Here is a 16,524-nt window from a genome sequence, read left to right as displayed (position 1 = left end):
CTACCAATTTGCTACCGGGCTCAATTCAAAGTGCTGGCTTTGGCCTATAAAGCCCTAAACGGTTCTGGCCCAAGTTACCTATCCGATCGCATCTCCGCCTACGAACCCACTAGGACTTTGAGATCTTCTGGGGAGGCCCTGCTCTCGATCCTGCCTGCAACACAGGCACGGCTGGCGGGGGAGAGACAGGGCCTTCTCGGTGGTGGCCCCTTGGCTATGGAACACCCTTCCCACGGACATTAGATCGGCTCCCTCATTGATGGTATTTCGGAGAAAAGTGAAAACCTGGTTATTTGAACAGGCGTTTGAATAGGCAGTGCAATGAATTTTAGGAAATGGAACTACGGATGATAAGTTTAGATCATGATTCTAGTTATGAGACGCCAATGAATGAATGTTTATTGTTGTTTAATTGCTTAGTCTACTATTGTGTTAATTGTTTTTAAATACCTTGTTATGCTGCATTGAATTTTTGCTATTATTGTTGTTAACCGCTATGAGTCGCCTAAGGGCTGAGAATAGCGGTATACAAGTGAAGTAAATAAATAAATAAATAATCGTGGCCTTCATAGCAATGTTTTTCATGATCATAGGTTTTGCTGTAATCTATGAAGCACAGGGTTTTTTTTCTGAAATTCTTTAGTGCACTCCATTAATCAGTTTTAGAATTACGTATAGTACCACAGTAAGGCATTGATTGGCATATATATCATATCATATAATTCATGGCATGCATTGAATACATTATTTTGGGTTCCTGAGCCGCGATTTTGTGTTTGACTTTGATTGATAGATTTCACGATTTCAATAACAAACCGAAGGAAAAATGCATGTTGCAAGCTAAAATTTGGCTTAACCTTAGTCTAAGCATTTGAGATAAAAACAAATATTAATTCAGTGCATCTGTGGCAATACAAGTACTTTCCATATGAACCTCTTACCAAGGGAGCTGCATATTTGCTGGGGTTCCTTCAGACCACGAAAAGCGGTCAGGTTCTTCCAAATTATTCAATCCAACCCAAAAATTGTCCAAAGCTAAATCTAAAATCCAGTCCTGCAGAAAAGAATGAAAGCAGTTTAAGTGGATATTTTGGGCAAACATCTGGCCCAGCCGGGGGGAGGGGGGTTGACATACAGATTTCAAACATCCTTCTTATGAAATGAAAAAGGTGTAAAAAGCTTCAATTCCAATAGTTTCTACATGTATTGCAGTCTAGATATTTCTGGAAAAATCAGTCTTCCAAGTTTATATGAGAAGCTGAATTAGTTGTGATCTCATATGTGACAAAGGGTCCTTCCAGACAGACTCTGTATCCCAGGATCTGATCCCAATTATCTGATTTAAACTGGATTATATGAGGGCTCTTCCAGACAGGTCCTATATCCCAGGATCTGATCCCAGGTTTTCTGTTTATCTCAGATTATCTGGCAGTGCGAAGTCATATCATCCGGTTTAAAGCAGAAAACCTGGGATCAGATCCTGGGATATAGCATCTGCCTGGAAGGGCCCAAAGGCTCATTCTACACTGCCAGATTATCCAGATTATCTTCTTATCCCAGATTATCTGGCAGGCCCTATATCCCAAGATCTGATCCCAGGTTTTCTGCTTTAAACTGGATTATATGAATCCCCACTGCCAGATAATTTGGGATCAGAAAACTTGAGATCAGATCGTGGGATATAGGGCTTGTCTGGAAGACCCTCATATAATCCAGTTTAAATCGGATAATTGGGATCAGATCCTGGGAGACAGGACAGAATAGAAGGGACCTAAAACCCAATCCCTGAAGAAAAATGGGATATAAATACAATACTAATAAACTATTAAACTGCCCTGAGTCCCTTTCAGGAAATAAAGTATTATTATTATTAATAATAATAACTTCCATATTAAGTTTTAACTAATAGATTTAAGGAATGATGATGAAGAACCCAAGCAGGGCACTAATAAATTAACTGTATGTCTAAAAGATTATTAGACATGCTTGAGTAATAAAATATATGTTTGCATATATATATATTTAAAAATCTGACTTACTTTTTCCTCAGAACTAGTGAATGTTATTAATTCTGTATATTTGTATCTTTTGCAGTATCTTAATGCTTCAGCCCAAGTCCCCTCCTGATTTGTCTCGATGCAATAACAGTTTCCATTCCAATAATGCCAGCAAGGAGCCAGAGGACAGAATAATCTGAATCTGTCTTCAGATGGGAAAAATAAAATTATTTAATGGTATACTGTAATTAAATTGTTCTCTTTTACTGTATGCCCTCTTCAAATATATAATAAGACATAAATAAAAAGAGAAACCCTGATTCTCAAACCCTAACTCTCTGATCAAGACTGCCCTTAAACATAAAAAGAAAAGAAAAATCAAAGCAAGCATTGGTTTAAATCCTGACCAAAGAAGAAAAAGTAGGTAAGCCTATTTATCAACTGGACTTACCTACATTTTAACATCATTCAACAGTTGATTGAATGGATCTACACTAGTTGGAACTAACATACAAAATTTCAGCCAAACCCCACATTTTTTTTAGCAAATCAGGAGATGTCAGAAGGGTTTAAACACAAAACAGAAAATGAAATATACAAATACTGCGGGTAAATAATTTAATTGTTCTCTAAACACATTCATTTTTTATCAAGTTACATCAATGCACAACTCTGTCCTTCCCAAGTTAAAAATCCTGCTGGAGACAGCAGGATTCTTAACCTGTGTTTAAATATGCCTATAAACCAGGAGCGAAAAAAATTAAATTCTTATTCATCCTATTATTTTTAGGGTTGAATTATGTAACTAAGATATTATTTAAATGCTTCCAAGGAAGGAGCTTCCACCACATTCCGAGGCAGAGAGTTCCACTGCTGAACAGCTGTGTGACTTCTTAGCCTTTTGTCCAGTATTCTTTCAATTGCATGACACAATAGGCGTATTGAGCGGTATGTTGAACATTTGAGGATGTAATCTTTTCCCTTCCAAATTGGTATGGTTATGCTGGTAGTCCAATCCTTTGGGGGCGGGGTAGTTTTCTGTTATGATTTTGCTTAATAGTGATGCTAGAAAGGTAGCCCACCTTTGAGCATTTTCGAAATATGGAATATCATCCGTTATTTTTCCGTTCTTTACTTTTTGTATAGCTGTCTTTATTTCAGTGGCTGTGATATCTGACACTGAGCCAAAGACTAGAGCCGGGCTTGTTATTGGTGGGTGGTAAAATTCTATATTATTAATGTAGGAAAAATAGTCAGACCATCTTTGTAGGATGGATTGAGTGTCCCTCAATATTTTACCATCTTTATCCTTGATGTGCATCAAATGGGTAATGTCCTGTGTCATCCTTTCACGTGATTTAGCAAGTCGGTACACCAGGTTTGCTCCTTCTGGTGTATCTAATTTATCATCGACATATTGGTAGTAGGCATTCTTTTGCATCAGTTGCGGAATGTTTTGCTGCTGATTTCAATAGTTGATATTTATCAGTCTATTTGGCAGTGTGATTTTCTCCATGTTAAAAATGCCTACTTTTTCCTGATTGCATTTTTTACACTTGCACTCCACCACCAGGTTAATCAATGTACTGACAGCCTGGCTTTGTCTTTCCCAGTTGTTTCAGCACTAGGCAACATCCTTCCACATTTTATCTGCTGACTGGTTAGAGTTTACTTTGAAGTTTTTCAGGGCAGCAGCTAGGCTCCCTGAGTGTTTAGTGTCCAACATCTGAATTTTGATTGCCCAGTTTGTTTGTTTGTTTTTGGGGGGGGGGGGGTCTGTTGCTTTAAATTGCTCATTTGAATGTCCATTATGACTAGCCAATGCTACGGACAGAACGAGTTTTGTGTCTTTAAGCAGTTTTAAATCCATTCTTCTCACTACCCAATAGTAAACTTGGGTCAACTGCACTATATAACATTTGAAAAATGTTCTGTTCCTGGTTTGAAAGTGTTATACCTGTTTCATTGTGCGGTACTTCCTTTGAAAGCAGATGTTATACTCCAGAAACTTTGTTTTTGTGGCTACCACAAACTATTGGTTGAGACTCAATGACATATTCCTTGAAAAGCTCTAACGGATAATTGGGATCAGATCCTGGGATATAGGACAGAATAGAAGGGACCTAAAACCCAGTCCCTGAAGAAAAATGGGATATAAATGCAATAAATCTAAAATCCAGTCCTGCAGAAAAGTGCTGCAGGATGCCTCGCAAAATAAAAGTTTTTGCAGTCTAATAATTTTTCTATGTTTTATGATAGAATGAATTGGGAAATTACATTCATAACCCAGGAACAAAAAAAAATTGTTTTACTGGGAGCTATTCTTAGCTTCTGAACACTGAACAGACACAAATGAACAAATACAAAATGGCTGCAGAAAAAGAATGCATCTTGGTTCAGATGTATGCCCTCACTCACACAGCCTGAAGTAAGTTAGTCAGATTTGAGAACATGTTCAGATTACATGCTATTGAAGCACTGACTAGAGGAATTAAATTGCAGCAGAAGGTGCATTACACAGTATTTCTTGGGGCATTTATAACCCACTCTTTTAAAGACTAATTTGGAGGGCTTTAATGACATGTATGAGACTGAGATTCATTCATTCATTCATTTTTGTTTACTAAGGGGTTTTTATCTGGGTGGGGGGACAGACAAAAATATATTGCTAAAGTTTGGACATCATAGATCAAATGGCTTATTTTTCACTAAGGTGATGCAGTTCTGTGCACAGCCTGTACCACTTAAGACTCCAGTTTCAGTTTATATAAAGAGACATAAACAAAATATACATAATCCCTCGATGAAGGTTTCTGCTCATACTTGATTAACTGCTATACCACTCAGCTGAGGAATAAAGCTTGGATGAAATATGTATGGTATTGAATGTTTGCCTTTTTGTGGTTGGAATTTGTCCTGAGTCCCTTTGGGGAGATAGGGTGGAATATAGTTTTATTATTTGATACACAAGATTAGTACACAGCAAACAAGATCACTATGCTGGCTTTTGTATTGGATCACATGTCAGACACTTCCCGAGTGTCTAGGATTGTGTGATGTATCAGCAAATAATGCAGGTAGATCTGAGTAGGGTGTCTTTTTGCAGCTGACCATTGGTGATTTTGGCAGCGCCTATAGTTTTTAAGTGCAGGTCAAGGTCTTTAGGCACTGCACCCAGTGCGCTGATTACCACTGGGACCACCTTTACTGGCTTGTGACAGAGTCTTTGCAGTTCTATCTTTAAATCCTTGTATCATGTAAGTTTTTCCAGTTGCTTCTTGTTAATTCTGCTGTCTCCTGGGATTGCAACATCAATGTTCCATACTTTTTTCCACAATCGTGATGTCAGGAGTATTGTGCTCCAAAGTGTCAGTCTGAATTCGGAAGTCCCAGAGTAGTTTGACATGTTCATTTTCCGTAACTTTGTCAGGATTGTGATCCCACCAGTTCTTTGTTACAGGCAGGGTAGTTGTGGCACAAATTCCACTGGATTATTGTTGTTTTTGTTAAGTATTCCAAATAAATCCAGGTTAAAACACAAACTCTAGCTATGAGTTAAGGTAGTAGTCTAAACCCAAATGATTTTTTTGTGGTTTCAGTATTTTGTATTGGAATCCTACTTGGATATAATTGAAATTTAACCTTATGCCCACCGCCTTGGTAAAAATGAAAGATTACAGACTTGGATTTTTTATATGTATATTTGCATCCCACACCTTTCATCCTTTTGTATCTAAATACTCATGTGAGGCTAAGGGCTCTTCCACACAGCCATATAACCCAGAATACCAAGACAGAAAATCCCACAATATCTGTTTTGTACTGGGTCAGAATAGCATGGCAGAAAATCCCACAATATCTGCTTTGTACTGGGTTATATGAGTCCACACTGCCATATATTCCAGTTCAAAGCAGATAATGTGGGACGCTACAGTTAAAGTACATATTTGAAAATGTTGTAATGCAAACCTGAGATTTATTATTTGTGAGGCACAGTGAGATCCTCTGGCAGATTATTCTAAATATATCACCAAACTACAAATCCCATGTCACCTTATAAAGGAAACATGGCAGCTGTATCAAACTGAAACTGAGTGTAAGGACCCTTCCACACAGCCATATAACCCAGAATATCAAGGCAGATAATCCATAATATCTGCTTTGAACTGGGTTACCCATCCATACTGCCATATAATCCAGTTCAATGTGGATTTTATACGGGTGTGTGGAAGGAGTCTAAGACTCATCAACAGCAGGGAACCTATAAACTATAAACTTCCCCAAGCTGCATCCCACTGATGGCTAACAATCTGATTTTGGACTACAGCCCCCCATATTGACTGGTAAATTGTGGCCCAAATAACATTTCCAACCTCTGCATCCTGTACCACACATCTACCTCATCGCATTGGCTCTTATATTTCAGATATTTAACAATTATGACGAGGTCGAAGAATAAGGGCCCAATATCTGATTTGAACTGGGTTATGTGAGTCCACACTCAGAGAATGTGGGATTTCCTGCCCTGATATTCTGGGATATAGGGCTGTGTGGAAGGGCCCTATGACAATCTACCTATCTATCGCTTCGAAAAGTCTCTCAAGTGAGAGCACTACAGAAGCGGGGGAGGGCTGGTTTTGGAAATCTGGGCCTTGCTTTCTTCCTGCGAAGGAAGTGCAAATTTGGAGGACTTTAATGGCGTTTCTAAGGCTTTGGGCCTGTCGGTTTGTGGTCTATTTCTTGGTTTGTTTAACCAAATCCTTCCTTTAAACCCGGAAGAGCCAACCATCGTTACTCCTGACTCCACATACCACCCGACTCCGTTTGCACGCGAGGAAGGACAAGGAAGAGGAAGAGGAGGAGGCGGAGCAGCCATTGGGCAGGAGCCATGACTCTTGCCAGTCTTCGCGGACAAACGAAAGAGGCGCCAAAGAGCCTGAAACGCCCAGGCTGCCGCCTCCCGCTGCATTCTGGGGCTTGTAGTTTTGGGGCGGGGCCTTTAGAACCCTCAGCTAGGGAGGCCCTAAACTCATAAACTACAAGCCCCAGAATGCCGCAGGAGGAGGCAGCCACAGAATTCCAAATGGCTGCATTTGCATACTCTTTGCCTACTCTAAACTCTAGTGCAGGCCTGGGCCAATTTGGGCCTTCCAGGTGTTTTGGACTCCAACTCCCACCATTCCTAACAGCTTCAGGCCTTTCCTTTTCCCCCTCAGCCGCTTAACAGCCTGAGGCTGTTAGGAATGGTGGGAGTTGGAGTCCAAAACATCTAGAAGGCCCAAATTGGCCCAGGCCTGCTCTAGTGTGATAAGACTTGAGACAGGGCAAAAAACCTCTGCTGACTGTCCCCTCACAAGCAGGAACTATACACACACAGGCCTGTTTAGAGAACCACAAGGACACAAAGCATATACACACTAACAAAAATAATAACGGAACATTTTTTAAATTTATCGTTTCAAGCAAATTGTGGGTACAATTAAAATGTATTTAAAACACAAACAAATTTTAAAACTTGGCTTAATGCTAAATGACCAGAATCTGGCCACTTGGAGTGCCTCGGGTGTTGCTATAAGGAGGTCCTCCATGGTGCATGTGGCAGGGCTCAGGCTGCATTGTAATAGATGGCCTGTGGTTTGCTCTTCGCCACACTCGCATAACATGTATTTTATAGCCCCATTTGTTAAGGTTGGCTCTGCCTCTCCTGTTCGGCACCTTCTTAGTCGCCCAGTCTTCTGTGCGCCCAGGAGGGAGTCTCATTCGGTATCAGCCACTGATTGAGCTTCCGAGTTTTGGCCTGCCACTTTTGGACTCTCGCTTGCTGAGGTGTTCCTGCAAGTATCTCTGCAGATCTTAGGAAGCTATTTCTTTATTTAAGGCGTTGGCATGCTGGCTGATATCCAGACAGGGAATGGACTGGAGACATGGATGGGCATGAAGAAACCTCCCTGCAGGATCTTAACACATCTGGGCATCCTCTGGGCAACGTCTTCATAGACTGCTGATTGTCTCACGCTAGAAGCGACTTGCAGCATGCAACCAACCAAACAAACAGATAAAGGGACTTTTTCTGGACCAACCATTAATCTCAATCATCATTGAAGGTATGTCAGCTGCCAAAGAACAACAGTGATACTGTTTGAGCATCTATCTCTTTGGCTGAATCTACACTGCTAAATTATGCAGTTTGAAATCCATTATAGGGCCGAACTACATTATATGGGTCTGCACTGACTAATGTAAGGACCTGGGGTATTTTTGAATTCCAGTTACATATATACAGATTTCCAAATGCATATACATCCAAAATGAGATACCCTGGAGGTTTTTTATTTGTCGTGTCAGGCAACCGAACAGTTGTATTACATTTTGGACAGAACAAACAAACAAACATGCAAAAGACACAGAGTTTGCAAGCTTGGTAGTTGATTAAATGTCCTTTGACCAGTATCTGTCCACTTGGAGTGCCTCTGGTGTTGCCACAAGAAGGTCCTCCATTGTGCATGTAGCAGGGCTCACGTTGCATTGCAGCAGGTGGTCTGTAGTTTGCTCTTCTCCACACTCGCATGTCGTAGATTCCACTTTGTAGCCCCATTTCTGAAGGCTGGTTCTGCATCTTGTGGTGCCAGAGTGCAGTCTGTTCAGCGCCTTCAGCACCTTGGAGGTGTATGAACACAAAACTCATTGAAGTTTTCAATAAACATAACTTTAAGTTATTTTTTAAAATTATTTTATTTCTGGAACAAAGTTTGTGTACAATTTAGGCAAGAGGAAGCATTCATGAGAGCAATTTTGTGAGCAATTTCAGACATTTGTGAGAGCAATTTCAAATTTTGGAGGATTTTGACATTCTGGATAAGGGATATTATTCAACATTTAACAACAATATGTAACAACATAGATGCAGGAGAAACGCCAGAGAATGCTTCTGGAACATGGCCATACAGTCCGAAAAACTTACAGTAAACCAACAATAACAACCATCATGATAAGAAGTAGTAGTAGTTATCTACTCTGTTCCATTATAGAAGGGATTCAGGAATCACCCATCAACCAGCCTTTTCTCGTCTGCCAGTCTTGTCTCGCAAAAGCAAATTTGTGGTGCTTTCATTTCTTGCCAAAAATCCTTCCCAAGACAAAAAACTAGGAAGGAAATTGCTTTCTGTAAGAAAAAAGGACCTCTGCCTCCTCCAAGGAATAATATTAATTCCAAGGGGTATGTAATAGCTATAATTAACTCTTATTAAGCAAAGAGATGAGACTCAGTACCAAAAATCTGGAAGACAGTGTGCATTCGAAGATATGTTTTTCAGATGGTTTTCAGTGGTGGTGGTGTTGGTGGCAGATTTTGCAGGTGGTTGTTTTTAACTGCTGTCAAGTCAACTTTGATCAATGGAGACCCAGTGAATGAGAGAGACCTCCAGGTGACCCTATCCTCGACAGGTCTTGCAGACTCAGGGACATGGTTTTCCTGACAGAGTCCATCCATCTGGAATGCGGTCCTCCTCTTTCTCCACTGCCTTCCACCATACCAAGCATTATTGTCTTGTCTAGTGAGTCTTTTCTTGATATCTCCACAATATGACAGCCTTGGTTTAGTGATCTTGGCTTCTAGGGAGAATGCAGGCTCCATTTGCAGGTTACTGAACTGGTACTGAACACTGTCAGGTTAAAGCAGGCAAGGGCAAAGTTGGGCCCTCCAGGTGTTTTGGGCTTCAGCTCCCACAATTCCTAACAGCCTCAGGCCCTTTCCTTAAGCGGCTTAAGCGGCTGAGGGGGAAAAGGAAGGGGCCTGGGGCTGTTAGGAATTGTGGGAGTTGAAGCCCAAAACACCTGGAGGGCCCAACTTTGCCCATGCCTGGGTTAAACGGTTTCTTGTAGTGGTGGATGTAGGTGTGAGTGAGCCAAGGAATGTGTATTTATCAAGACCTTCGCAAAGACTGTCTTCTTCATAATACTTTCCCCTCTCCAGGACAGCTCCAGGGATGCTCAAAGATACCCCATTTACATTAATATTGCACAGTTGGTCCTGCTGTGAAAAACTCTTCCATCCAGTAGATGGAATGTAAAGCAATTGTCTCCGATCAAGGATCAATTGCTGGAATTAAAATAAATATCAAATTATGTCTCTGATGTCAATGGGTTTATGAATCCACAATCTGTAGCATCTTGGAGTGACTTCCTCACATCACTGGGAAACACTAGTCATCACCTATTAACATTTGTGTGTATTTATTGTTTAGTCATTCAGATGCTTCCCACTCTTCATGACCTCATGGACCAGCCCGCGCCAGAGCTCCCTGTTGGCCGTGGCCACTCCCAGTTCCTTCAAGGTCAAGCCAGTCATTTCAAGGATACCATCCATCCATCTTGCCCTTGGTCGCCCCCTCTTCCTTTTTCCTTCCATTTTCCCCAGCATCATTGTCTTCTCCAAGCTTTCCTGTCTTCTCATTATGAGGCCAAAGTACATCATCTTTGCCTCTAGTATCCTTCCCTCCAGTGAACAGTCAGGCTTTATTTACTGGAGTATGGACTGGTTGGATCTCATGGTCCAAGACACTCTTTATTTAGAATAATATTTTTGACTTTTCATATGAACTTACCTATACAATTAAAAAGAGCCCAATGGTAGTTTTTAAAATAGAGATCCTGTGTAATGTTGATCATAAAAACCTATCACCTCTTACTACTAGCCAAACTGGTTTGAATAGGATTTGGGCGACCATTGTGTTTATTGCATTTACATGCTACCTTTCTGATGATGTGGGACCCAAGGCAGTTCTCATGCTCTGTTTTAAAGTACAATAGCCAGCATGGTACACTGATTTGAGCATTGGGACTATGATTCTCGGAGACCAGTGTACAAATCCCAGCCAAGCCATGGATACCCAACTGGATGACCTTGGACAACTCAAACTCTTTCTGCCTCAGAGGAAGGCAACGGCATCCCCCTACAAACAAACCTCCATGATGAGTTTGCCTTAGGGTCACTATGAATTGGACATGGCATAAAGGCACACTATAACAACAACCCCTTAGAAATCTGTCTTGAAAAATGTAAACATCTCAGTAAGTACATATCAGTGTACACAATGGGGGCATCATTCTGAGTTTTAAAAAAATCAGCTTCATCTGCAAGATTGCACCCACTAATCTAGGAAAAATGTAAAGCAGACAGTAGATATCTCCGTGAAACCACAAAGTAATCAGAAGAAAAATTATGAATGCATTAAGAAAAAAGGTCTATACTTCCATGGATTAATCCTGGGTTTATCTCCATACCTGCTCTATAAGAAGATTAAAAAAACACGAGGAAAGCCCAGTCTATTATACTATTTCTATAAGCATTAGAATTTCGGAAAACATACATATTTAGACCTGATCTGGCTAAAGTAAGAGTGCCCCCCCCCCCCCCCGCTCCCTGGCAGCTATTTTCAAGAGGGTGACATACTTTCACACTGCATACTTTATGAACACTTCTCTGTATGCCTCCCAGAAAAGTTGGACAATATGCTCCTAAAGTCTCATTAAACAAATGTTAGACTTCTAGTGTAGTCCCTTTGGTGGTAACATGTAATCAGTAATGTTTCAGTATCTTAATTCGAAGGGGAATGTGAGTAGCAGCTTGTCTTTATCATCAATGTACAAAAGTCTTCAAAACAACAGGAGGATGACTTCATTCCTCAGCGTGAGTCAGCCAACTGTGAGGTGCAAGGCACAGACAGTTCAGGAGTAAACATAACATCTGCATAAACGGTTAATTCAAAAAGGGAAAGAAAATCCTGCATTTCATCTCCCAGAAACATGTTAAATTGTCTTCAAACAGGTGGGTGACATTTGAGTAAGAAAAATCCAAATCAAGCATTTTTATCAATAACTGAGCAACTGTAGCCATTGCTTGTTGCTAATTACTAATTATTAACAACTAATTAACTGATTACTAGCTCTATGTTTTATTCAGGTTAATCTACATTAGAATTAGTTGTAATAACATTTGTTGACAAAGTAAAAAATATTAATTAGTGGAGTTGGGAACTATGCATACACCTTTGAATGCTGATTTGATTGTAAGATGCTAATGCCAACAAATGTTTTTAAAGTAACACTTTAGAGGTAGTCTCTTAAGAGTTGTTTTTAATTAGATTATATTTATCTTTACATTTCAAGTTATCTTACGTGTCTTTCAATTTTTATAAATCACCACTAATCAAACTGTAGTGATATCTATATTTATTTATGCTCCCTAGACTAATTAACTAGTTTAAAAGAAGATGCCTAATCAACAGAAATTATGAAATCCCTTGGGCAATTTTTGAAATAAATCAATAAACTAAAGCTGCTTTAATATTACTGGTGACATCCAACTTCATAAGACCACATATGTTTTGTGTTGTCTCTTTATAGTAATTTATTATCACAATACAACATTTTTTACTTGGAAATAATACAAAAGCTGCTATTATGAATCAAGGTCCTTTAGATTTGCAGCAGGATTGTACAATGTTTGGCAGGCACACTACAGTTCTTCTCCCACTTTTTTTCCTTTCCCTAACAGGAAAGCACACTAACCTCTGACAGTTTCAAACTGTACATTTAAAAATTATTTTACATTTTTCGATTAGCTCTGGTCCGTCCCATCTGAGTTCATACTTTTCTTGTTTAATGAAACCTACACATAGTGTCAAATCTCTTACCATTTATTTGCAGGATATTTTAAAAAAATTGAGACCTTTAGAAGTAGCAATACAAAATTCAAAGGGAAAATTTAAGAGATTTTAAATTGAATTATGTCTTTATAGAATCCTTGGAGGGAATTAAACACACATTGCAATAAAGATATTTAATGTAATACCTTTAAGGCAGAACAATGTTTCTTTGTCTCATTGTTTCAGTGCATTGAAGTGTGAGCCATAACATTAAGTTTTCTTTAAAATAAAAAAATGTTGGTCATGAAGAAAAAGGTTTCTCTCACACACATTGCAAGATAAACTGGAACTGTTTCATGAAAGACTCGATTTTTATTGAAAATTAAAGCAGAATAAAATTTCCATAGAGTGTTAGAACCTGTCATCACTTTTTGAAGGCTTCAGTCAATTTTCTTCTCTCAACCCAGTGTCCCTTACATGAATGTTCTTAAAATGTTATCATTCAAGACATTATGTTTACTAAAGCACTCCACCAATGTGTAATGTCTTGATTTGTCTTTCAAAGAGATGAGATAAATTGCATCCCAAAATGTTTAAGATAAATAATTAGGAATACGTAAGATATTTAATTTGGGGTGATTTTTACTCATTTATTAGCTACTAATATCATAAGGTAAGTTATTAGGCAGGGAAAGTACCCCCCCCCCCCCCCGGACACACACACACTTTAATATTATTGGATTGTGAAAATAAGTTATTGGGGTTTAATGATGGCACTTTGGAATGATCTCTCTGAGCCTGCATACCTAGCACACTATACTCATGAATTTTAAACCCTAGGACAAACTTATTTTCATTCTATTTGACATTATTTATTTATTTATTTATTTAGCCTATTTATACCCCACCTTTCTACCCTAAAGGGGGACTCATGGTGGCTAACATATGGCAATGCCTTAAACATATACAATATTAAGCTTAAAATCCATTTAATTAAAATTAATGCATATTAATGCAACATTTCAATGATTTATGAAATGTTGACATTTCTAGTACATTTGTATCTATTACTTTATATTTGTATAACAGTACATAGATGGTTGTGTTTCCAGTAGTTTCAGTGTTATTTGCTTTCCTGTCATAAGCCACCCTGAAAAATATTTTGAGGAGACAAGCTGTGTAAAATATTGTTTGTAAATCTCAGCCAAACCCACTCTAGTAAATAGAAAAGTTTCAATCTGCACCCAAAAATGAATAATAATATTGCAGTAATACACTAATAGCTTATGTTGCCACCTAGAAAGCTGAAACTTGACGGCTACTGTTTGCGAGTTCATAGAGATGCCCTGTCACCATAACCGGGAATCCATGATTAGTGTAAAATCGGCTCCCCATGCAGGGACATGAGAGAAGCCTCCCACAAGGATGGTAAAACATCAAAACACCTGGGTGTTCCCTGAGCAACATCCTTGCAGACAGCCAATTCTCTCACACCAGAAGTGACTTGCAGTTTCTCAAGTCGCTCCTGACATGAAAAAAGTGTAAAATGCCCATTAGTACTTGAATGCACCATTCCTATGTACAGTAGTGCTGTCCAAGTCTTTGGTGCAGAGGTCCAGGGGTTACCTTGGCAGAATAAGCCGAAGTTTAAAGTCCCTGCTCCCAGCACTTAAATGCAGCAGAGCTAGCTTACTAAAAGGAAATATACACATGAATTATATACTTCAATACTTTTACTGTGTATCTTTATGTGTACATGTGTAAAATCTAATACTATGTAACTGCTGTGCCGCCTATGAGGATGACTTATATATCGGGCTGTTGTGCTAGTATGGGTGCCAGGTGTGTAATGATACGTCTTCTGTTCTTAATTCCCACACCTAAGACCAAGGGTATGTGCCACACATTACTGCTATCTTATATGAGACTTCACCAGCTTTCTGCCTTGATGTTTATGTACCTGTGAATGCAAAATATGCAAAAATGCTAGTTTTTGTTACACAAATTTTATTGTTTATTATGTGTGTTTGTATGTTTCCCCATATGTTGCAACTGGAGGAGAGGGGGAAGGAAGGAAAGAATAACAGGAAGAGAAGAATGAGGGAATGGTTCCTTTAACTCTATCCTTAGTTTAATTCGGTGAGGAAAGTCCAGCTATTGATTCAACCAAGAATGTTATTTTATTGAACTTTTAAGAAAGAGGAGCAAAATAATGCTCACAAGATGGAGCTGACATGATTGAGTGAATGTACAGCAATACTCTGATGAAGAGAGGCTTTTATAAAGAATGTGACTCTTGGATGCTGCTACCAATGATGTATTGGGAGCTGACTCCGATTGCACCATTTTCAAAATAGCCTCAGATGGCACACACAAAACAGACAGAGAAGCAATTCAATGTGGGCACAATGTTGCCACATTCCCAAGAGAGTGGGTTTTGCATTGCATTGCAAAATGATTCCAGGTGAGAACATGGATTTCCCTCATATTATTTACACAGTAGCAAGGATTATAATTGAAGTTGCTTATTTGTTACTTTAAATGTAAAAGGAAAATCCTAAATATTCTGGCCAATCCCTCTGTTTTGTACCTGCAGGATTTGAGAATTTCATGCAAGATGTGTTATGGTGCTTCAGTCAAGTGAAAGGAACTATTGACGTAGGGGCCACTGAAGGTAGGTTTACTTTTCATTTTGTTTGTGGAATCAAAGAGAGCTTGTGGGATATTTTTAACCAATTACCTAGTCAATTATGGCTTTGTTTCTATTGTTCACACAGTACTACATTCTGTGCAAACAGGTAGCATGATTTATTTATTTTTTAAAAAAGGAAACCTTTGTTTCTTGGTCAATTAAATGTGAGTAACACACACCATTCTGCTTTCACAGCTTTTATGTGCAATAATAATTCAGAGCATTAACAAAGCAGAAAAATATCCAACTTTATTTGCTTGGTCGAGTGAATAATATCTTTCTAGTTTTTCATGAGTACTGTATAATTGCATTAACTATTGTGGCACAGACATTTTATTGTGCTTCATGTTATGGAAGGGTGTGAGTATCAAGCAGTACATAGAAATGGGAGACATGAAAATACTCAAGATATTCTTTATGCCCATGCAATATGGGGTTATTTTATAAGATACATTATATTTTCCTCACAGAGAAAACAAGATAAAATAAATGTTCTTGTTGGTTTCTTTTTTTGTTGCTAAAGTTCTTGTGAATGCATTTTTAAAATTATCCAGGCAACATTGCCTGTTTCACAGAAGATACAGAGGTAGTTTTATACTAATACTTATAATACTGATACTAATACTAATAATATAACTGTATAATGGTATAGTACAATATAGTAATATATAATCCTGATATTGTGCTATGCTAATAATATAATATATTGTATGTATATATATATCTTGTAAGCCGCTCTGAGTCCCCTTCAAGGTGAGAAGGACGGCATATAATAATAGTAATAATAGTAGTAATAATAATAGTAATAATAATAATCTTTATTTATACCCCACCACCATCTCCCCTGAGGGGACTTGGGGCGGCTCACATAGGCCAAGCCCAAAAATACAATACAGCAAAATAAAATACAAAACAATAGAAAAAATTACATCAGAACAATATACATAAAATCACAAAATAAAATAAACAGTGCAAAATAACATACTAAAAGTCAAACAAATAGGGCGGGATAAAATAATAAAACCCTGGATGAAATAGGAGTCGAAAAAGTGCCTTTGAGAGGGAAGAGGGAAGAACCCAAAAAGGAGGAACAATGGGGTTAAGCCTTCATTAGGGACGGGTGAAAGTGCATCATAAGGACACTTCAGATGGAAACAAACAAAATTGGTTAAATATCAATGTCGTAATA

General features: G+C 38.7%; 2 protein-coding genes across 2 annotated transcripts in view; one reads left to right on the top strand and one right to left on the bottom strand.

Annotated features, from left to right (window-relative positions):
• LOC132765579 (secretory phospholipase A2 receptor-like) overlaps window positions 1-6,896 on the bottom strand; it is a 35,262-nt gene extending 28,366 nt beyond the window's left edge. The window contains exons 1-3 of the mRNA XM_060759860.2: window positions 6,809-6,896; window positions 2,040-2,203; window positions 942-1,054 (exon numbers count right to left, since the gene is read on the bottom strand). Coding sequence (XP_060615843.2) covers window positions 942-1,054; window positions 2,040-2,203; window positions 6,809-6,887 — 356 coding nt within the window. The 5' untranslated portion in view covers window positions 6,888-6,896. The remainder of the gene's footprint in view (window positions 1-941; window positions 1,055-2,039; window positions 2,204-6,808) is intronic.
• Window positions 6,897-15,082: 8,186 nt separating this feature from the next.
• Window positions 15,083-16,524, top strand: part of PPP2R2B (protein phosphatase 2 regulatory subunit Bbeta) — a 313,461-nt gene continuing 312,019 nt past the window's right edge. The window contains exons 1-2 of the mRNA XM_060765140.2: window positions 15,083-15,107; window positions 15,240-15,317. Coding sequence (XP_060621123.2) covers window positions 15,098-15,107; window positions 15,240-15,317 — 88 coding nt within the window. The 5' untranslated portion in view covers window positions 15,083-15,097. The remainder of the gene's footprint in view (window positions 15,108-15,239; window positions 15,318-16,524) is intronic.

This window comes from Anolis sagrei, chromosome 2 (genome assembly GCF_037176765.1).
Source record: "Anolis sagrei isolate rAnoSag1 chromosome 2, rAnoSag1.mat, whole genome shotgun sequence".
NCBI classification, from domain to species: Eukaryota; Metazoa; Chordata; class Lepidosauria; order Squamata; family Dactyloidae; genus Anolis; species Anolis sagrei.
The sequence above is the reverse complement of the archived record's forward strand: the minus strand, read 5'-3'. Positions and strand labels throughout refer to the sequence as shown.